The 22,843-nt window shown below is 36.3% G+C and overlaps 3 protein-coding genes across 3 annotated transcripts; 2 read left to right on the top strand and 1 right to left on the bottom strand.

Annotated features, from left to right (window-relative positions):
• Positions 1–9,503: 9,503 nt before the first annotated feature.
• On the top strand, positions 9,504–13,398 carry Hip14 (palmitoyltransferase Hip14). The gene is made up of 4 exons (XM_017626084.1): positions 9,504–9,866; positions 9,942–10,562; positions 10,633–11,307; positions 11,391–13,398. Exons 2-4 carry the CDS (start codon positions 9,999–10,001, stop codon positions 12,093–12,095), a joined length of 1,944 nt encoding a protein of 647 aa, XP_017481573.1. The 5' UTR covers positions 9,504–9,866; positions 9,942–9,998; the 3' UTR covers positions 12,096–13,398.
• Positions 13,399–16,853: 3,455 nt separating this feature from the next.
• Positions 16,854–18,546, top strand: Arl1 (ADP ribosylation factor-like 1). The gene is made up of 4 exons (XM_017626083.1): positions 16,854–17,100; positions 17,277–17,493; positions 17,565–17,676; positions 17,742–18,546. The coding sequence occupies exons 1-4, from the start codon at positions 17,097–17,099 to the stop codon at positions 17,949–17,951; spliced, it is 543 nt and encodes a 180-aa protein (XP_017481572.1). The 5' UTR covers positions 16,854–17,096; the 3' UTR covers positions 17,952–18,546.
• Positions 18,547–18,593: 47 nt separating this feature from the next.
• Positions 18,594–22,729, bottom strand: PolD1 (DNA polymerase delta 1, catalytic subunit). Its single transcript, XM_017626082.1, has 4 exons — positions 22,538–22,729; positions 20,101–22,481; positions 19,578–20,039; positions 18,594–19,520 (listed from the first exon to the last, which is right to left on the bottom strand). Exons 1-4 carry the CDS (start codon positions 22,627–22,629, stop codon positions 19,150–19,152), a joined length of 3,306 nt encoding a protein of 1,101 aa, XP_017481571.1. The 5' UTR covers positions 22,630–22,729; the 3' UTR covers positions 18,594–19,149.
• Positions 22,730–22,843: the final 114 nt, after the last annotated feature.

Below are 22,843 nucleotides of genomic sequence, written 5' to 3'. Positions count from 1 at the left end.
ATGAGATATGCATTAATATGTATCTATACATACAAATGTATTTATAAATAATACACAGCTAGGTTTACATAAGTATGTATGTAGCAAAGAAGTACACACATACGTATACAAATATATAGATATGTAAATATATGAAAGGTATGCATAGTATGTACATACTGACATTCACCAACAAGAAATTAACAGAAGATGCTGATCAAGTTTATATGTAATTATTAAGTGCAGCTCTAAAACATTACTTTCATGCATATGTATGTACGTAGTATGTAGATGCGTAATAATGTGTCAGGCGTGCACGCATGCAAACCCTACAAGACAGCTGAGTATCATATGAGTACTCATATTATCATTATCCCTAATCACAAAAGTGCTTATCAAAGTCCTCATTTTCGTTCAGGCCATGGGAAAAAATTGAGTACTTTCCCCTCAATGTTGTCATCAGAAAGTCCTCAGTACTAATAGTCAAACTACTCATTTATGCCGTACTACAAAAACAAAAGTGTAAATGTGTGAGAATTTTTGCCTAAAGTGCTCAGCAATGTCTTGTAGGGAATGCATATGCATACTAAGTAACCCACACAACCACCAAACAAAAACAAAAATGAGTAGCGAAATCAGCAGCAGCAATATAAGTACATAGTAGGACACAGTTGAATGAGAGGGGCGTGTAAGGATATTTGCAGATGTGCGGAATGTGAAATGAAAAACGAAGAATGATAAATTAAAAAAAACAAAAACAAAGTTGAAAAATTCGAAAGTGTGCGTGCGATAAAGTCGAATGAGAAGAAAAAATATAACTGAAAAGTATAAATAAAATCTAAAAGAATAAAAGGCAAGAAAATCTAATCAGCGACAATGTATGAGCAAAGATTGGTAAAGCGAAAAATGTTGAGGATATTTACATATATACATAAATACATATTTATGTATGATACTTATGTACATGCATGCAAGCAAATAAGCAAAAAACTCATATGTACATCTCAACTCCAGCGTATCTACATACATACATATATTTTTTAATCAAATATAATTATGTAACTATAAAGGCATTTGCATATGAATGAAAAGCGAGTAAACTAGAGATGTTATGCGAAAAAAAACAAAAGGAAATCCTTAAAAAAAAAAACAATAAAACCAAAAATGTTTAAAATAAAAAAGTGCATGTATGTAATATAAAAAACAGAACGTTGACCACTTATAAGCTAAGAGCCCTGTTACACGATGTGTATTTCTATATGTAAATGCAACTTTCCTGATGCGTTCTAATATATGAGACATACAAGAACATGCAAAAAAGTAGCATTTACATGTGCAAATACATATCGTGCAAGAGCACTGTAAGTAGTATGAGCTGCCACACATACACCAACCAAGCAACATACAGATAACTCTACTCTCAGCTAGGTATGCCTAAAGAATTTGCTTTTTGCATGTAATTACAATGATTTGCTTTCTTATGCTCACTCTTTAGACAAATTGTGTCTTGCACACCACCAATCGCTTTCCCCTTAATTACATACAAGCATGTACTCTTTTATTCTAGTTAATATTTTCAAAGTGCAGAAAATTGTATTTTAACTGTTGTTGTTTTATTTTTACATATACAAAAAACTTTTATTTTCTTCTCTCAAGCTTTGTTTGTTTTAATTTTATATTTTATATATAAAAATACTTTACAAACATTTAATATCTTAAAATAAATTTTTACACATATAATTTTAAGTTTACTTCAAACCTTATCCCCGACAAACCTTTAATTATCCTCCTACAAACAAAAAAAAAACAATTGTAACAATAATTTTTACGTAAATTTTTTTTTTAATTTTAAATAATTTATATTGTACTTTACAACAGACCAGCGAAAAAAAGTAATTGTTTTTAATTTATGCAATAAAAAAATTAACTTAAATAAATTAAAAATTAAAAAAAAACGTCTGTGCTCTTTTTTGTGTTATATCCTTTTTTTGAATATAGTTTTGGATTTTTGTTTAATTTCGTTTGTTTCGCAGTAAGTTTTTTTTTACAACTGAGTTTAAAATTATTTAACACCCACACTATAGGTATATTAGGCCGCACCACCTTACACGCTAACAGAAAAAGTTCGCCCTACACCCCTTACGTTTAACGTATTTTTGAAAGGCACGTTAGACCGAAAAAGACGAAATTGCCTTCGAATCGAAATACTTATTTAGCAGAAGTTTAATGATTTTTGGTGAGGTTTAATTTATTGACATTAGGGTTGTACGTTGGGGTGACTATCTCAGTTGCTGGGTAAGTACAAGAGCGATGTTTGTGAGGTCAATGAACAAAATTAAATTCTCCTCGGGACAAGAACATTAATATATGTATTATACTTTAAGATCCGACTGCAAATGCCTAAGATATGTATGACGGAAAATGTAAACGAAACGATCCCATGGGCAAAAAAATATTTTTTTTCGCAACTGCATTGCAAAATTACTTCAGTTCCGAAGGTATACGGTGAACTTTGTTTGTGGTACGATCTAATTTACATATGTGCGTGGGACTGCATCGTATTTCGACGCCCTATTTAAGAAAATTTTTCAGGATCGCCCTATTTCAGAATTTCTATGAAGAACGCCCTATCTCAGAAATCTTTTCAGGAACGCCCTATTTAAGAATTTCGTTGAAGAACGCGCCATCTCAGAATTTGATTGAAGAACGTCCTATTTCAGAATTCTGTTCAATAACGCCCGTGGGAGGGGGCGACATCGGTGGGCGCGGTGCATAGATCTTCCGCCGTCAAGGTTATCAGCATTCTGGGAAAGGTTGTGCCACTTCTGAGTTCAGCTGAGGTACATATGTATGGGCGCTGTAACCGCCTAAGCAATTTTTGCCGAGTCCAACAGAGCACGCCAGTCGTTTCTCTTCTGTCATTTCTGCTTCCTCTATACATGTTAATGGGCGGCATTGGACCACCAAGAATGAGCTAGTCTTTACGGGTCACTTTGTGTAGCGCCTCGTCGAGCGGATGGTCCCCACGCGACTCGTTGTCCACCCTCAAATCGTGCAGGTGCCCTTTCATGTGCAGAGGAGGTGGAGCGGGGGGACGTAACATTTCAAAGCAAAGCGTTGTCTTTCGTCGACTAGGTGATGCTTGGACGTCATGAGACGGCCGTAGCCATATGTAGAATTACACGTTTGAAGATTCCTTCACAGCCTACCAACGTCTTATTGCTCGTTTGATGGAAGAACGAAATAACAAAAGAAATAAAAAAGCGAAAAATTGCTTTAAAGAGCAAATACTTTATACCACTTAACATCACTTTTCAACATTTTATTTTTACCATATTCGATAATGCAACAGTGTGAAAACCACTTTTATAAATTCAATGAGACGAAAAACTCTGCAAATACTCGGAACTTATTCTTGTAATAAATTATTCAACTGATGTGTTTCCGCTTCCGTTAACTACGTATGACAGCATTCAGCGAACAATCGATAAAAGTCGATTAACAAGAGTGTTGCTAGTAAAGTCATACATTTGAATACTGTATTTTTGTTTATCCATGCCTTTTGTTACAGTATTTAATCATACAGATTAGGCAATACATTCAACAAAGTAATTGAGCGCAGCTTGCTTGCTTCGAAAAAGAAAAGATCTGTATATAAAAAATACATGTGTATTTTAACAGATACAATACTTTAGCTTTATATACACACATAATGAATAAATACCGATAAAGCAAACACTTTATGTGCAAAAAATATATAAAAAAGTAATAAAGAATATGTATTAAATTTACGAAAAAAAATTGATTGCCATTTTAAATCACAGAATTCTACATATTTATATCAAAACACTGCTCTTAATAAAAATACATATACATATATATTAAAGACACACACAATTATTAGAGACTAATTAAAACACAAAGAAAAATTGCAAATGCTGAATAATTTTAAGCGCAAGCAAATATGCATCGGCCCACCTAAACACAGAAACTACAAATAAAATTGTAAGCTCTCAGCTGCGCTCACTACCTCTATTTCAACATAACCCTGTACTATAAATACTGAAATAGTTATTAAGCTGTTTTTTATTTCAAAATTTGTTTAGGTAACTAAATAATGAGCTTATGCCCTTTTTCTTCTAATGCAATGTAGCTTTTTTACTTAAATAGATTGCATGCTCGACACGAATTTCACGCTCATATCATTAATCGGTTTGCATGGCGACAAATTAAGGAATTTAAATAAGAAATACTTAAAAGTCTAAATGTAGTGGAGAATAAACAACAACCAACACTTATCCAGCCCAAAACAGTAGAAACCAAAAAGAAAAATTATATTATACAATACAAAAAAAAAACAAAAGCACATACATAGATCCTAACCCCAAATGCAAAACCTATTAATAAAACAAAAAATAACAAAACAAAACCATGTATACTATATAAGTCAGAAACTTTTTTGTAAAATATAAGAGCTAACAAAAAAATGCGTATAATCGTTGTAAACGTTATTTTTTATATTATACATTATATATCCCACGACATGAAACGTAGAATATGAAATACATATATCATAGGCTTAAAAATAGGAAGCAAGTTGATTGATCCTCATTGATTGGGAACCAAAAAAAAAGGCTGGAAAACGAAGATATAAAATAACAAGCCATATATGTATGTATGTTTAAATAAAGTAATAACTGGGAAGCGTGGCTGACGGATGAGTGCTTATAATCTAGAAATACGAAGTTTCTCAATGAGGCTTTAGCTGAATTAACCCTCTCAGTACAAAGAATCAGCCGCTGAAGCTAAAAATCTGAAAATTTGTTTACCGGCTAATTTTGGGTCATTGATTTCAAAAACACAATCAAAGATTTTATTAAACTCTTAGTTTTACCGTTATTCAGCGTCCATAATATTGGACAGTGGTTCTCTAGATTTGTAAACAGGAAAGTGATATCAATAATTTTTCTTTTTTCTTTTGCGAAATATATTTCAAGCCTGAGAATAACATTTAACATTTTTTTCGGATCTCAATTCAACCAAAAAATAGTTAATTTGTTCGTATATATTTAACTACTCAATATCGCTTTTTGTGACTCTTTTCAGTTTTGTGAAAAAAACACGGTTACCAGCATCTCGAAAATACAGCAAAAGAAATGCGGTAAATGAGAATAATACACTTTTCTCAAAACAACTGTTATTTTATTATTTAAGTACAAAAAAAGTTTGTTCAATATATTCGACGATTGTACTGAAAGGGTTAAAATAACAGGGACCGTAACGTTTATAATCTTTATAATAAAAATCGTTATTTAACCGTTAAATTTTTATTTCTATTTTCCGTTAAAATTTAGATGTTATTTTAATAGTTTTATTTTTACGATCAAACATAATCGACACTTTTGGAATTTTATCTATTCGACGCATTTTTAAGCGTTATTTTTTATTTATATTTTTTTAGATCATAAATTAAAAAGTAACGAAAAAAATTAAAATATAAAATAACGATTACTTTTGGTCAAACAAGATAAAAATCACAAAATAACGATTAAATTTGACCGAAAAAATAATATTTATAATTTAGCCGTTATTTGTGATATAAAAAATAACGATTTTGTAACAATTTAAAAAATAAAAATATTTATATTTATCCTTGAAAAAAATCGCTTTGTTCAGTAATCGATAAATTTCGTACCCTTGACTAATTTTAAAAGCACTCATTCTCGTACAGTGCTGTAAAACTCATTAAAAACACATATTTAACGTATCTTAAACGCATTATGGAAAAGAATAAAATGTATATTTTTTAATTTTATCATCATTGCATAATTAAGTGTCAAACTATTTAACTTTATTATACTGTCAAATAAAAGGAATGTAAGACAAACATATACGAAAAAGAAAATTGAGTGAGGAAAAGGAAATTTTACTCTATACGGGTGGTCCAAAATACACAGAAAATTGACTTTTTGGAAATTTTGCTGCTGTCACCCCAGTCCTCCAGAATTATAGAAAATGGAAAAAAGAAATTCGTATTTTTACACCCGGGCGCACTTGTATACTAACTTTGTTCACGTAACGGTCATTTACAACAGCCTAAAGGAATCGATAAAGATATAGACATATGTACACATAAAATGCTGAGAATGAAAAGAGAAATCGAGTTAGCCATGTATGTCCGTCCGCATGCACTGTGTCCTGCTAGTCCCCACCGACGACACGAGTGCTACGGGGTCTTTGCCCCAGGTGCTGCCGGCTAGTGACTTGAGGACCTTGCTGCGACTCTACTCTATTGACAATTCTGGTTGTGTACGCCGAGAAAGAGTGCAGACTGTCGAAGATAACTCTGAGTAATTTGGGATTGTTCACTGTCGGAATTGATTTGTCGTCGACGCGTATTCCCACCTGCCATCTTACCTCTTTCGTCCAGGTCGCAAAAAGGGTCGCCAAGGACTTCGCAGGGGAGAGAGCTTCTTGCAGTGAAAAAGCGAGAAATTTCGGAGTGGTAACCATTTACATTCGAGCACAAGTCATCAATTCCATTTCCTGACGCCATTATCGAGCAATCGTCAGCTTATGAAATGATGGAGCCCCTTCTTTTCATGGTTGAGGAAGCTTCGGAATATAGAAATTAAACATAAACGGATAAAGGCCACCACCCTTTAAGACACCCTGTTTACTTCTTCTTATCTCTGGAGATGAGTGACGAATGCCGAATACTCAGATAATTCGCTGACCACCGTTTGAGTCCCTGTGGTAGCCTTAATATCCTCTAGTAGCCTGGAGTGGCAGACGGTGTCAAACGCCTTTGACAGATCCAACGCTACTACGACTGTTCTCTCACAGAGGCGGAGATTGAGGACCTTGGTGATGTAGTCTATTCCATCGGGACCAAGGACAGTTTTTCGCCTTTCCTATGGCTACCAGAACCTCACCGCTGGTGAAAGCAAGAGGCGCACTGGTTGTTCGCTGTTTGTGCAACCTTCGGTGTTTGGCCCAGTCCACCGTAGGATGCAGAGCGAACCGTGGGCTAAAATAGCATGCGCATCGCTCCGAGTCTGACGAGACGCGGTCGCCGAAAGGGATTTGCACTTTATCGTCGAACCTCGTCGGGCAAGGTTATATTGCAAGTCTTTCTTAGGCTGACGTAGGTTTACTAGTTTTCGAATCTCTGCGTTAACATCCCTGACGTGCAGATTTCCGTCATCGGCCTGGTCACGTTTTGCTGTTTATCAGACCAGCGCTTACTATTGTTATGTATATCGGGTGAGCTACTGCAGCTGGCCATAGTCTTGATACGTGCGTTGTTGTCCATTGCGCAGAATATCCAAGCGTCTATGGATTTGGCAAGTATATTCCCCTACGATCGCTCGACCGGCTTGAATACCAATAATCGTGGTACGCGTTGCTGTCACCCACTACCATCCGGTTTTCACCTCTGAGCAGCGCACCTATATCAGGGTGATATCCTGCTGGGTAGCTGATAACAGGGTGTATGTAAGCGTTGAATATTTCAAGCATGACATCGCCTGACCGCATAGAAATAATCTGACTAATGTTCTAGGATGGTGACACTGCGGTTTATGTCTACTTCGATAAAACGATACTGTATGGTATGAGACGTGATTCGTGATGAACGCAGGTCAACAATGTAGAATTACTGTGTGATTTCGTCTCTTGGACCGCAGCTATCAACATTCCTTGCTGACCCACGAAGACAATGCGGGGTGTAAATGAGGTGTGGTGTTGCCGGCCCGGTATTTCTTGTATGTGCTAAATTGTGGTGTTAGTAGGCGGCGTCGCGGAGGGTATTTGCCCTTGTCGGTTGTGTCGTTGTCGTGTGTGATGTCGCATTGTGAGAAATTTGGAGCTGTTGATTTGTCCTCGCTTGTGGCCCGCGGCGGCGTTTGAGTGGGGCGTGGTTGTCTTGCGAGTGGTGGGGCGCGTTATGGTTGTGTTCTTTAGGTGAGCCATAGATTCTGCCTGGCTGTTTGGTGGGAGGGATACGTGCTATATGTTGTGGGTCATTGTGGCAGCCGTGTTGTTGTTAGGTTAGAATAGCCCAAGGCCACGAATGACTTGATCCACTGTCGGTGAGTCCTGAGGCCTGAACAGGTTCGGAGACGACTACATCCATTGCAAGTATGCACCTAACTGAAGTGTAGTTTAGGTCTAATCTTCTCTGGCATACGCAACAGGTATAGATTTCTAGTTCAGGTTTTGACTCGATGCCAGCCCAGTGCAAAAGAATGCGGAGCAGATGTTGCCCTATGGACGAACAACGTAAAGAGTTTTGGCCGACCTAAACATGGTCAGATCACCGAAACAGCAGCCCTTAATCGAGCAAAAGCAGAGTAATCCGTTATCAAGTTTGGATATAATTTTAGCAAAGATTCAAAACTAAATATATGCAATCTGTAGGTAAGATTAGGTTATTCTGGCTGGCTGCCTGCCCCACATAGACCAATACGTCCCTAGGGATAACAGATGGAGATAGAGGTTCAGTTAAGTATGTTCGAAGTATACATCACTTAGGATGTGTTGTCACGTCTTCAAGATTATTAAACTCTGGGCTCCCAGATATTTCAATTGTGTTTTTGATACAGCAGGACAATGGCGTAGGATGTTTTCTAGGGTCCCCGTTGATCCCGTCCCCATGCATCTCCTGCAAACTTCACTGACAGCAATCCCCCTATTGCTTGCGTGCGCTGCCAACTTTTTATGTCCTGTTAGGACATCTATCATAGTTCTGCAGTCTCTTCGTGCCAGCGATAGTATAAACCGGCTTTGTGTCCCGTTTTCCAGTCTGAATATTTCTTTAGAGATTTTACAGGTGTTTAGCCCATTCCATTTCGATATGGTCGGATTTTTCACCCTCTGATCTATTTCGTTATAAAGCCTTTTAAGCGGTATCGGAATGTTGTTCTCTTGTTCTAGAACCAAGTGGAATTTCGTTACCTGTAATGCCCTTGTGGCCGGAGACCCAATAAATATGCAGCCGCCTGTTTTTTGTTGCATTTTGTGACGTAAATTGGTATGAGTTAACTTTACAGTTATTTTCAGTCATTGAGTAGGCTAGCACAGCGGCTTTTCCGACTGCGAAAACCCCTTCCTGGAATATACTGCAGTGATCCGTCAGCTTGATGAGCCGACGAACACTAAGTTCAGAGCAGTACACTCCCTCTCCTACTTCATCATTATTTTTTGAGCCAGTCCGTGGTGGCTACATACCCTTTTGGCTAAGCTCTGGCCAGTATTTCTTTGCTTGAAGTACCCTATTGCAATCAGTCTCCCCGCGGATTTAGCAGCAAGGCTCTTTGCCGCAAGGTCGATAGGTGTTTTATTGAGAATTTTTTACATGCAATCTGTAAGTCGACTGAATATAGAATTTGTGGACGAAGGGGTATAACTTTTTAATTTAATATGGCAGCATTCCAAGTTGGGTGACTTTCTTTTGGTAGCACTTTCGCCCGCATACAAAATAAATACACACACACAGCTGCTAAAAAAATGTCACCCCCACTGTCAACAAGCAGAGAATTGTCAATTGAAATGTCAAAAGTGGTAAAAGTTTGGAGTGTAATCTTCATTTTTCGGGTTGCGTGATACAATTTTTGGGTTTTGGAAAATTTACGTTCCAGAATATACAGGCTATCTATTAAAAAGTGGATTTCCATATATAAATGACTCTTTCATAATATGCATTAAGTATATCTTCAATTTTGTTTTGCGTAAGGTGCTATTAATTATTTTTAAATGCTGGATTGAGTGCACCGTCACTCATACCAACGCAATTTTGCGTTTAATGATAGCATCAGCGGAAGCAGGCTGATTCATATTTCAGGACACCAGTGGTTAGCCCAGCGAAAATAGCTGCTAAAGGAAATGTGGGTGACTGACTATGTGCATTTTTACTTTGTTATTTACCATTTATAATCTTTATACACGCTTATATTTTGTAGTTGGTATAGAAATATTCCTTTCAATTCAAATATTCCTTAACATCAATACTAAGCATCATGTATCAGAGCGCCTGCAATGTCGCTACGACTGGCTCGTGCGCACCCGGTACTGAAAATGACCGCGAAGCAGAGCGTCAGGCTGCGCTAATGGCACAACAACCGCCCACTGCGCCCGTGGAGCCCGACTACAGTGGTTTTGATATTGTCAAAGCGACGCAATATGGAGCTATAGCGCGTGTGCGCGAACTCATTGAATCAGGTTGGGATGTTAATCAGCCTGATAGTGAGACAGTAACACTGCTCCATTGGGCAGCTATCAATAATAGACGCGACATAATACGTTATTTCCTGGAGAAAGGCGCCATTGTGGATGCAATAGGAGGCGAATTGAATGCTACACCTTTGCATTGGGCCACACGTCAAGGACATCTTGCCTCTGTTGTCTTGCTTATGAATGCTGGAGCTGACCCGCGAATACGAGATGCTGAGGGGTGTTCCTGCATACATATTGCAGCTCAGTTTGCGCACACGGCATTAGTTGCATACTTTATAGCAAAAGGTGTGGATCCAGATTTGCAGGATCGTGGCGGAATGACAGCGCTTATGTGGGCGGCATGGAAAGTATGGAATTTTATTATAAAAATTTATGGTTTCCCCTTTGTGACTACATTTTCAATGTTTTACGCATTAGGTTTGCGCACTAGATCCTGTACGTTTATTGCTCACACTTGGGGCTAATCCCGCCATGGTTGATTACACACACGGCAATACAGCGTTACACTGGGCAATACTCGCCCGTAATGCTACTGCCATCTCTACGCTAGTACTCAAATCACGCGCCTCCCTCGACGTTCCTAACCTGCGCGGCGAAACGCCCCTATCGATGCTGGAAACACAAGCGGGCGCCATATGGATTGGAGCTAAAGTATTAGATCGCGTACGTGAGGCCTCACACAAATCACAACCCCAACGGTCAGGAATATCGCGACTACGCCATGATAAGCGTCTACGTTGGTGGGCAATGGTGGCATGTCCATTTACCGCCTTCTATCTGGCAGGTGTAGTATTTACACTGAATACACTGTATATTATTAAATTCTTCCTGCTTGGCTGTCTCTACGCCATTTTCCATACGCTCGGAAAAGCGTTATTCGATGAACACTTGTTGGCGTTGCTCCCACTAAGCGTATATCTGGCTTCGAAGGCATGGTTCTATGTAACGTGGATTGTTTATATCGTAGACGCGGTTTCTTTTGGCGAAACGGTGGTTTTTCTGTCTTGCTCCGCAGCGCTTTGGGTGTGCTTCATCAAGTCTTGGAAGGGAGATCCGGGCATCATACGACCAACGCAGGAACAACGATTTAAAGTAAGAGAGTATATAATAACTGCACGCTAAAATATTTGTGAGAAGTTCTTATAAAAAATAATTGTTGTTTTTTTTCATTTCAGACGATTATCGAATTATCAGAACGTGGTGGCATTGGTTTTGAGCCTTCTTCCTTCTGTTCAGGTTGTCTTGTACGGCGACCCATACGTTCAAAACATTGCAGCGTTTGTGATCGCTGCGTTGCACGCTTCGATCATCACTGTCCTTGGGTTGGCAATTGCATTGGACTTAAAAATCACGCTTATTTCATGGGTTTCCTCTGGATGTTACTCATAATGTGCGGTTGGATGTTATACGGCGGCGCCTGTTATTATATATATCAATGCAATGTACATTTAACTCTCGTACCGCTTGAGGATTTTAAGAAAGCCATCAGTGACATAGCCAATTGCAATCCATGGGTTGGCTGGGTTATGGCTAATGCATTACTACATCTCTCATGGGTTGTGTTGCTGACAATATGCCAGACATATCAAGTCGTATGCCTAGGAATGACAACAAATGAGCGCATGAATCGTGGACGGTATCGACATTTTCAAGCGAAAGGTGGACAAAGTCCTTTCACACGTGGGCCAATCAACAATTTCTTCGACTTCTTACAATGCAGCTGTTTTGGTTTGGTACAACCACGTCGGATCGATTGGATGAACTACTACGATTTAGATATGCAGGTGGGACGTACAACTGTGGAACAAGAGCCATTATTGCGTGGTAATGCTGATGGTGAAGGTGGTGGCACAGAGCTAGCACACTATCAGTATGTGTAGGATAAGTCGAATCGGGATGCGGAGACACGCAATGCACCCATAGCAAATGTGTAGGCAAAAACGGCTGGGCTGGAAAGTATACAATCAATGGCATTTTTTTTAAGTGCATTATTTAAAAGGAAGTAGTCAAGTAAATGAATAGTATGACTAAGTGCCTCTTTTACAGTGGGGGGTTAACTCAAATTCGGCTGTTAACCGTCAATTTTTGTACTAAAAACATGTAGTTAACAGCCGAATGAGAGTTAACTCGTCACTGTAAAAACGGCCCTAAGTGGTTTAGTCGTGATGACGCTTCTAAAGTATGTACGTTGTTACAAGGCCAACCCTTAGTCTTGAATAATTGACAGTAATAAGCCACAAAAAGCATTTGCTAAACGCATTAACCTTTCGCTGTATTATATGTAAACCTAGTTATTATAATTTATAAGATTAATTACGCTTAGGTGGAAAATACGTGAACAAATTTTGAATAAATTTGACTACGATGTGCATCATAAGTACGTAGTTGTATTTGTATTGTATTTATTTTACCACAACTGTAATTATTAGTGCTTAAACTTTTTTATTCATATTGATTGCCAATCTTAAAAGCTTTAGATAACAAGGCTATTTCTTTAATTTCTGCGCATACATGTACATGCATAATAGTGAGCTTTTTAAGTTAAGGTTAGACCGTTTTATTATTTCCGACATAATGAATATACTGTCTAACATGTGAACTCAGTTAAAAATTTAGCGAACATTTATTATAGCAAGATCAGAACGACGTTTGCATAGATATTTATGCATGGAAAAGTGTAATGCATTTGCAGTTTGGGTAGCCGTCTGTGTGGTCAAAGTAAACCGATTCATGTTAGCACAAAGATATTGTGTGCGTTGTAGGAAAAATGCATTGGGAATGACATTAGAAATATAGTAAATTATTTGTTAAGCAAATACATATGTATATATGTATTTTTTTTTTCTAAAACTTCTTGGTGTCATACGTGCTAATTAAATATAGTACATACATAAATACAAAGATATTAATAAAGTTTAAAGTGTTGTTTGCCGTTGGAAAATGTGGTTTAAAACAGAGGCTTAGTTGCACAGTTTGCAATAAAAGTTTAATTCCTTTTTTATTGGATGGAGACCATAATGATGCGAGGTTCTACCAGATGTTTTGACTTTTCTTAAACTTAAATCTTTCTGTGTAAACCAATTTTTAAAAAGTGTGCAAATTCAAAATTGTTTCTAATTTATAGTTGCATTTAAATAACAATACATTTTGCTATATACTGTACCTAACTTAAAATACTCATCAGCAGTACTTATTGATGATGGTTAAGTCACTTTTCCAACGCAAGCTANAAAATTCAAAATTGTTTCTAATTTATAGTTGCATTTAAATAACAATACATTTTGCTATATACTGTACCTAACTTAAAATACTAATCAGCAGTACTTATTGATGATGGTTAAGTCACTTTTCCAACGCAAGCTACTGCTTTAATTTATTTAAAATTCAATATTCGTTAGGAAAAAAAGACATAAACCCGTATGAACAAGTTAAAACATACATACTAATGTTGTATTTATATACATACATACATAAAATCAAAGCAGAAATACCAATTCTAAATAGACAAAAAAAGCAATGTTCGTAATATTTGTACTAAGAAAGAGCAATTTACTAGCACAGAGTCTAAGCTCCTTAATAAAAACTAACTTTTACATAAAAAGGATATATATTTCAAGAAAAGTTCGTTTGATTTTTACGTTTATATAATTTAGTTATGTATTTTTTTGATTTTTAGAGGCCTTAATACTAAAAGAAATATTTACGCCATTTAAAAAATTGCTACAAAATTTAAATAAATATAAGCTATTGTAAAATCGATTGGCTTCTACTTTCGAAAGCTTGTTTTGTTTTTGCGGCGTAAAAATGCCGATGCGATAATTCAAATGAAATTTCTTTCAAAGTTAAATTTTTTAACTGGCTTAATAATAACTTTAATGCATATTTGTTAGTATAAAAAGCAAAAATTACAATGAACGATGCAAACACGCACATTAGTGTTGTTACTTTTTTTGCAAGGAAAACATTAGGATTCAAAAAAATACGGCGCTTCTAGATGAGTGAAAAATTTGGAATAAAACAACCAAATTTATTAACTTTTTTTTGTAATAAGCATGTAATAGCGCGTCCATGCATGTTTCCCACCAAGAAAAATCAGTTTGATTGATGGCCGTCGTCGGCAAAGTGGCTGCAGTAAAAGTAAAATAAATTTAGTATATACATTTTGTAGCAATAATAGTAACAGTGGTAACAAAAAGCCAACAAATAGCTCTAGTAAATTCTAAAAGTGCACAAACTTTGATTGTAAATTAATTTTTTTATTCAGCACCAGCATATGCTGCTTTAAATTCACTCTGCACTGTAAAATAATTGATTCCCACCAAAAAAATGCATCGCTGATTTCTAAATAAATTAAAAACAAAATCTGCAAGAAATAAAAAACATCTAGTAGCAGTAGAAAAACCTCAATTTAGTCCGTGCGAAATTTTAATTTTTGTATTTTATTTGAGTATAAAATAAAGCTTCTTTTCAGTTAATGCGTATTTTGAAGCTTAGCCTAAAACCAAAAATTAAAAAAAGGACACACGAAAAAGCAACATAAAAGCATTGAAATTGAAAAAGGAAGAAGTGGTAACAGAACACCAAATATTAATGTCATAAAAATGGCAAAAAAAAAATTAAATTTGTGTTTTTCTTATTTAAGTATACATACATATGAAGTACACAAAAAGCTACATTCACATTGATAAGCATTGAAATTTCCTACAAATTTACTGGAAATCTTTTATGCTGTTAACACAGAAATAAATCTTAATAATATAATATAGTACCAAAATTAAAACAAAAAATGCTTCAATTTATTCATTGAACAAAATGTATTTAAAAACAAAAATATTTAATATATGCCGTAAATATGTATTTGTTAAAATATTGCAAGTATTACACAAGGAAAACTACATTTCAAAGCATCAATTTTTATGCAATCAAACAAGTGTTAAAGTAACAAAATATACTTAAATGAAAATGAATGTTTAAAAACAAATACAAAAAAGTTAAAACAGTTTGCACTAAACACTCTAGTCATCCAAAAACATGCTTGCAATTATGTTCACATTACCATTTAAACTACATATAAATTTATTTTAAACTGCTTATAAGTAAACTATTAGATATTTACGAAATAAGAAATAAAGTTTCAAAATATATTCATATATTTGATGTTTGCAGTTGAATTTGTTTTTTAGTTTGCCTACTTTGAAGCTCGAAATATTTTTAAATTATCAATTTTTTTTTTGTAGATAAAATTTTTGGAGGCATGATTTTCGTTTTCGAATTTGGGTTGGATGTGTCGCACTCAGGAATTTAATTTGCTATTTTTTATTACTATCCTGTTTTTGTATAATACTTTTTAGGTTAGGTCACCCAATTTTTTACACCGCTTTTTATTTTACACTAAAAAATTAGGGAAAAGCAGCAAAAAAAGAAGTGTTATCTTCATTTATTATCTATATCTTAAAATTTTGATTATTTTATAATTGCTTATTTTATAACATATAATTTTCATAATTTATAAGCTTTCGTTCTTAGCTTAGACTTAATAAAAATATTTAATTAAAATAAATACAAAAACACACATTTTCTATAGCATCCACTTACTCAGCTTCTGATATGGGAATTGAATATCAAATAAAAGTGTTAATAAGATTTCCGACTGATATTTTCTAGCACATTTAAGTATTTTTTACTAAGAAGCATTTTTTACCAGTGACATATACTGACTTCAGTACTTTTCTAATTTGAAAAAAAAAGATAAATACAGTTAAATAATTAGTATATAAAAGGAAAGGGAAAACACTTTGTAGAAATTTTTTATGTTTAAATTTTTTAAAATACTAAACTAAATATGTATGTTTATATGTGTGCTTTAAGAATATATATTTATAAAAACGGAATTACAGAAAAACATAAACTATCACAAATAATTACAGCACTAAAATAATAAAAAAATTAATACAACCACTAAATCCGAACAGGCTCTCGTAAGCCTATATAACCCAAATTTTTAGTATTGTTTTGCAAATTACAATATAATTTAAAAAAAAAAATAACATAGAGAATGTCAGAAATTATAAAACAAGAACTGTAAAAAGCTATCCAAAATATTTATAAGTTTAGTAAGGGGAATATAAATACCATATTTTAAGGCACATAACGATTGCCGAAAAGTGTAATCATTTCAATAATCGTTAATCTTAAAAAATAATTGAAGTTTAAAATAATTTTAATGCAGTTAATAAGTGATTGCAATAAATAAATATAAAAAAACAGCGGCATTTATCTTTACATGGTTGGAAGGTGTGTCAAACTACATAAAATAAAAAAATTTGGCTATGAGCAGGAAAAGAACTATTTTTTAAATCAATTTAAGTTGTTAAATTTTAGATAACAATAAATAGCTAATTAAATCAATTAATTTTTTAGATAAACCATTTTTCTCAAGTATATATTTTTTATATTAGTAATTTTACTTATTTTCGCTGTTAATGTTTTTGAAGCGAGTTTGCATTTTTATTTTATAACTGGCCAAAATGGAATCTTATACCCACTAATAGTTTTTAAAAAATTGTTTTTTTTTTACTCTGATTTGTCTCCTACCCCCCTCAAATGAATTAGCTTAGAACCGTTTCGCTTGCAAATGCAACACTGTGCAGCACTTTTCGCAGACACGTCATAACCGCTACACAATTTTTGACATACCTCGAACCGTACACATCGTCTGTGTAAAAAAAAGTGAAAATACAGATTATTTTCACATATGTATTTATATTAATTTAATCAAATGTATGTGCATTATTTAGTATAGAAAAAATCCGGAAATAAAGTTAACGTACTACAGAAGCCATCACAGTTGCCAGCGTATTGTGTTAAAAAACAAATACAAAATGGGTGAGTTCGATGTGTGACACCACTGACAGACGGGCTAATGTGCACAAGGAACTGTGTGTGCCAAATATGACTCTGCCCGGCGTTGTGTGTCGTGTCAGTCGTTAGCAGATGCAGTAAAACACTTCATGTCACATTACTTACAATTCTTACAAGTTCCTATTTATTTTGCTTCTCAGGTGGTGTTTTTAGTTATTTTCGTGGTCTGCTCGGCTCACGCGAGATGCGCATACTGATATTGGGTTTAGATGGCGCTGGGAAAACGACTATACTCTATCGACTGCAAGTCGGTGAGGTGGTCACAACAATACCGACAATCGGTTTCAATGTAGAGCAAGTTACATATAAAAATTTGAAATTTCAAGTATGGGATTTAGGTGGCCAGACGAGTATAAGGTTTGTAGGAATGAATATGTTGCAAGATTTATATGGAGTTACTTATTACTATATAAATTATTTGCTTGCAGACCGTATTGGCGTTGTTACTATAGCAACACAGATGCTATCATTTATGTAGTGGACTCGGCAGATCGAGATCGGATAGGTATTTCTAAAGATGAGCTGCTCTACATGCTGCGGGTGAGTGATTTATAAATATGACGTTGTTTAGCAGTTTGTTAATGTGTCATTGTATTCATCGATAGGAGGAGGAACTTGCCGGCGCAATACTCGTTGTGCTTGCCAACAAACAGGATATGGAGGGCTGTATGACAGTTGCGGAGGTGCATCATGCGCTCGGTTTGGAAAATTTGAAAAATCGTACTTTCCAAATATTTAAAACATCAGCGACCAAAGGTGAAGGCTTAGATCAGGCGATGGATTGGCTATCCAATACGTTGCAAAGTCGTAAATAGTGCACTAGAAATTAAAAAGAATTTCCTCACCCATACCTAATATTCCCAAAAAAAAAAAAACAAAGCTCTTTAAATATTTTTATTTGTTCATAATTTTAAGTAATTATATGCATTTTATATATACATTCATATAAAAATGATATGGATGAAATCAAGCAATTTGTTTGTAGACACCGCAAAAGGCAATTGCAAATGTACATTAATAAGAACATATTGATAACATAAAACACATGGCGCTCCCATGTAAAAGTAAAAAATTGATTTTCGATCAGCAAAAGCTTTTTGTTGCAGAGCATTTAAGCGTTGCAGAATATAGAAAGGCAAAATTATCAAGCATGACATTGTCATTGAAGGACATTGTATAAAAAATTTCTTTGGTTGAACCATTTCATTTAATTTATCCACCCATAGATTGCTAATATGTTACACTTTGTAGTTTTGTTCTTAAAAAAAAAAAAAACAGTAAAAATGTAATCTTATTAATCTTGTGAATTAGGGTAGCGCCGCGCTTTCTACTACCAACGCGCATTGCAGGTATCTTAGTTTTTAGTAAACGATTGGCGCGGCATATTTTTAAATAAAAAGTCAAAAATTTAATTAATAGCATTAATAAAGGATGAAAAATTAAAATTTTTAATATTCCACAAAAAAATCTCAAACTTCAACATGTACTACAGAGGAAAGGTGGCTGACGTAATTTTTTACAAATCACATCGGCCCTAGCTTCATGTGCGATTATATAATTACTACGGTACATTAAATCTTATCAGTTTTCTTAGCAACGCTTTTCATATAGATAAACTTACTGACTTTGCGAGTCGTTCCTAAGTTATAGTTGTTGTTGTAACAGCGTACAAATTCCGCAGTTTCAGGATTGCTGCTAGTAACTATATGTATGTACATACTGATAAATATTTACCAGGTTCTATATCGAAAAGACTAAAGTAGATTTCTAATGTTTCTGCGAACTTGCCATGTTTAAACCAGTAATTTTTTATCATGGTTCTGCCTGCATCTCCTTCCATCAACGGTTCTGCCTACAATAGAATAGCCCAAGATTTTTTAAAATTTTTTAACGATTAAATTTATTCTTCCCAAGCAAGCTGAATATCAGATATCCATTTAGTAAAAAAGCAAAATAATATCATTCTCTAGCAGCAGTTAAACGCTAAACATGCACAATACAAAAATAAACAGTTCACCAATCCGGCGGCCCGAAACGCTGCACACGTTTCTCCTGCGTATCCAGGTCCATGCGTATCTTTTGACGCATATAGAAAATCGGACAATCACGATTCGAACATAACACTTCCTCATGCAAGGAGCCTTGGCAACGCTGGCACTCGGTCCATAAACTAGAAAACGTCTCTTCAAGAGAGCGCTTTGCTAGTATTTCGCGCTGGTAAAGTTCGCTCATGCGTGGCTCACAATGCGGACATAGCGCCGCTTTTTCGTAGCCAGCAGGCATAAGCGCACGACAACCAAGACACGAGGATTTCTTTGTCATGAAACCGGCGAGACCACCAACTTTTGACGTGACCACCGCACGCGTGCGTGTGTGCTCACCCTCTGTAAGAATAAGGAATGTTAGTGCGCATTTGAGGTCGCGTGGCACTTTCAACTTACTCAGTAAAATAGATTCGGCGCGATCGCCTAGCAGTGGCTCGAATATGCGCAACAATGGTTTCGATAGCTGATTCTCTAGGTAGTAGTTCGCATCGATAGGCACACAATTCTCCAGCACATACAATGGATCTTCAGCCTTCATGTAGGCGGGTGTATTTTTTGCTGCCGCACAAATGACATAAGGCACACGGTCGCCCAACTTAGGTGCAGTGCCAGGATCACGTTTCTTCATTTTGTTTGCTAGCTCCACATGCGCTTGCTTGGCAGTATAATCTGTTTTTGCCAGCTCTTTAGTAATCACCAGCTGGGAAATGTCCACACGATTGCAAAGCAAATCAGCTATTACACGTTTCGCATAGTCGACAGCGCCATCAGGATCACGTTCGATGAGTAGCTTTTGCAGGCAAGTATTCATGAGATTCGCAACGAGCGGTGAGTTATCACGACGCACGGTTTCAATGCCTGTAATGGAAGGAATTGTGATATGATTTGTCAAAAACGTATATCATTAACAGCGGCTTACCTTTGCAGTCCATTTTGTCATAAGTCTCTGGACGCGTAAAATACAATCCCGCATAACGTTTTTTATTGATCAACAAATATGGGTAGTAGACCTTTTCGAATTCCAATTTAATGGGCCGCACAAACTTTGCGCTTACTTTATCTGCGGCTTCACGACCAAGCTCCATTGCGCGTTCTAAACCTTTGACACCAAAATTAACCATCACGGAATCAGTGTCGCCATAGATTACAACGGCATCATTTTCATAGCCGTTGGCAATTTTATAATGCTGCTCTACTTCATTTTTTGTTAACTCGATCATTGTGCGTCCATAAGCCGTAACACTGCCTGATATTTCAAGACAGGGCAGTTTACCAACTTGTGCCCCAGTAAAGCCATACACAGAATTAGCAGATATTTTCAACGCCAATTGTCGACCATCGAGCACTTTACGTCGAAAAGGATCTTTTTCTACCTTTAAGTCATTTTTGGCACGCTTACGCGCCGCCAGCAACGATTCCAGAATCTCTGGGAGAAGCCCACGACGCACTTCGGCACGCACAAACGTGTTATTAGCTGGCGTTCGTTCAACTTGTTTATCGGTAAGCCCTAAACGCTCCTTCATGCCTGGCTGCACCAACGTTGTATAGCAGAGATTATGTGCAATCATAATACTAGGATATAGTGAAGCAAAATCGAGCGTTGCTATTGGATCTGCATAGTAACCTCGCTTTGGTTCGATAACTGTCGCACCCTCATACTGTTCCTCGGACGCTTTTGATTGATACGCAGGCATTATGAAGTTTTTGGTACGCGCTGCACGTAAGAGTTGACTCAATACTTTTATTTGCTGACCACGTGTGAGTAATGATTCTAAAGGCACTCCAGTGACCCTAGCCATTTCCATAAAGTTTACGATGGACATTAGTTTGTCGAGCAGTCTTAAAGGCAAGTATGCGTCCTTTAGACAATACATAGCCAATCGTCGACGAGTCTGCTCATCTCCATTTTGTAAATCTGTGATAATGCTGTGATGTACATCTTCTTTTTGCTCTTGTAAGAAGTGATAGCTCACAGCATTTAGCGTATACGAACGTAGCTTGTAGTCTCGCAACAGCACAAAAAGCAGATCGAAAGGTACGCGACCCTCAAAGTTGACATACTTATTCTCTCGGCGACCCATTTGCTTTGACTGCAGCACTTGCTCTTTAATAACTGAACGTATGTTCCGAATACGTCCAAGATATTCAAAGTTATTCACCTTTAAATGAGCAGCTCGATTTAAAAGATAAGGTATATCAAAATTATTTATATTATAGCCTGTTAATATATCCGGGTCAATTTCCCGCACAAAACTCGACCAGGCATCTAGTAGTTCAGTCTCTTTCGGAAAACAACGAACATCCGAACCAACGATGGGCGCACATTTGTTCAAGGTAAACACGTTTCTTATAAACGGCTCTGGGTCGCCCTGCCGTATTACCATGTTTGCAATCTGTATAACTGGATCCATTTTGGCTTCGGGAAAAATACCTTTGCGACCAGCGCACTCAATGTCAAAAGAGAGAATGCGAAAAGGTGCCACTTTTGCCCATTCTCCTTCGGGGTCATGTGATACGAACTTGTCATATGCCACATCTACTTCGATTTGGCAACGTGACTCAGGTAAAGGTTTTGAATTTTTGTCCCGAATACGCCAAGCCCTTGCAGGTAGCTCAATCCAGTTGCAACCCACTACATGTGTGTCTACCATAAATCGTATATCAAAATCGATATTGCTCTCGAAGGCACGGCAATCCTGAAAATCAAAGTCAGACAACACTATCTGATTGGAAAGTAGACGCACAGATGCTGCCACCAATTTAGGCATTGTTACTGTTATCTTTATATAACGCTGCAGCGCATCGCCTTGATAACCAAAAATGTTTAGACGTTCTACAAGCTCAACTTTTAACACAGCTTCCTGCACGTTATTCTTGTTACTGCGCATATCGGCCAGCACCTTTTTGTCTAAAGCTTCACGCAAAGCATGGCAATGATTACGTTCGAAACTGCGAGGTGCCGCAATGTAGAAATATGGACAAAAACCATGCACATGGCAACACACTGAGTTGCCCTCCATAGTAATACCAAACATACGTATTATTGGTACTGGTCCAATTTGCGCTCCGGGCATGCCTGGCAAAGGTTCGCCCAAATAATTTTCAATGTCAATCTGCTGAAATACTAATTCATCGGAAGAAGGGTCTAGTTTAGGTGGATCAACACGAGACCATTTCACGGAGGTTTGTTGATTTTCTGGCCCTTCGCCTACCAAGATGCTTGGATCTACATCTTCACCAAAGGCGTCACCCGCTATATCAGCATCCATGCCATCGAAGTCATCATCCTCTTCATCGTTCCTAAAGAAAAATACCAAATTTTCAATGGAATATTTCCGTAAGCAGCATCAACAAACCATTGTTTTTGCTGTTTTCCTCCTGCTGCTTGACCATTTCTTGCAATATTGCCGTTCGCTGGATATTTTCGTTTACCGGAAAACCCACTCATATTGAACTAAAGTATCCCCCAAAGCAGATATTTTTCAGTGTCCACAAAAATGTATGTCAAGAAGATTGCGCGCCTTGTTTTTTCTAGGATTGTTGATATTTTATCGATAGCTTTAAAAAGCAAATTTTTGAAAAAATATATTTATCAACGATAATTTTAATAGTAGTATTCATCTAAACCGATAACTTTATCAAGCAGATAATCTTATAAGTTT

The sequence above is a fragment of the Rhagoletis zephyria genome, unplaced genomic scaffold (assembly GCF_001687245.7).
Source record: "Rhagoletis zephyria isolate East Lansing unplaced genomic scaffold, Rhagoletis_zephyria_1.1 Rzeph_scaffold_04414, whole genome shotgun sequence".
In the NCBI taxonomy this organism is placed as follows: Eukaryota; Metazoa; Arthropoda; class Insecta; order Diptera; family Tephritidae; genus Rhagoletis; species Rhagoletis zephyria.
The sequence above is the reverse complement of the archived record's forward strand: the minus strand, read 5'-3'. Positions and strand labels throughout refer to the sequence as shown.

Coding starts and splice junctions, on each gene's coding strand:
- Hip14 (XM_017626084.1), top strand. CDS start 9,999: ATGTATCAGAGCGCCTGCAATGTCGCTACGACTGGCTCGTGCGCACCC. Junction 10,563..10,632: donor TTATGTGGGCGGCATGGAAA/GTATGGAATTTT, acceptor TTTACGCATTAG/GTTTGCGCACTAGATCCTGT. Junction 11,308..11,390: donor CGCAGGAACAACGATTTAAA/GTAAGAGAGTAT, acceptor TTTTCATTTCAG/ACGATTATCGAATTATCAGA.
- Arl1 (XM_017626083.1), top strand. Junction 17,494..17,564: donor GGTGGCCAGACGAGTATAAG/GTTTGTAGGAAT, acceptor ATTTGCTTGCAG/ACCGTATTGGCGTTGTTACT. Junction 17,677..17,741: donor AGCTGCTCTACATGCTGCGG/GTGAGTGATTTA, acceptor ATTCATCGATAG/GAGGAGGAACTTGCCGGCGC.
- PolD1 (XM_017626082.1), bottom strand. CDS start 22,629: ATGAGTGGGTTTTCCGGTAAACGAAAATATCCAGCGAACGGCAATATT. Junction 22,482..22,537: donor GGAAAACAGCAAAAACAATG/GTTTGTTGATGC, acceptor ATTTTTCTTTAG/GAACGATGAAGAGGATGATG. Junction 19,521..19,577: donor CGCCGAATCTATTTTACTGA/GTAAGTTGAAAG, acceptor TTATTCTTACAG/AGGGTGAGCACACACGCACG.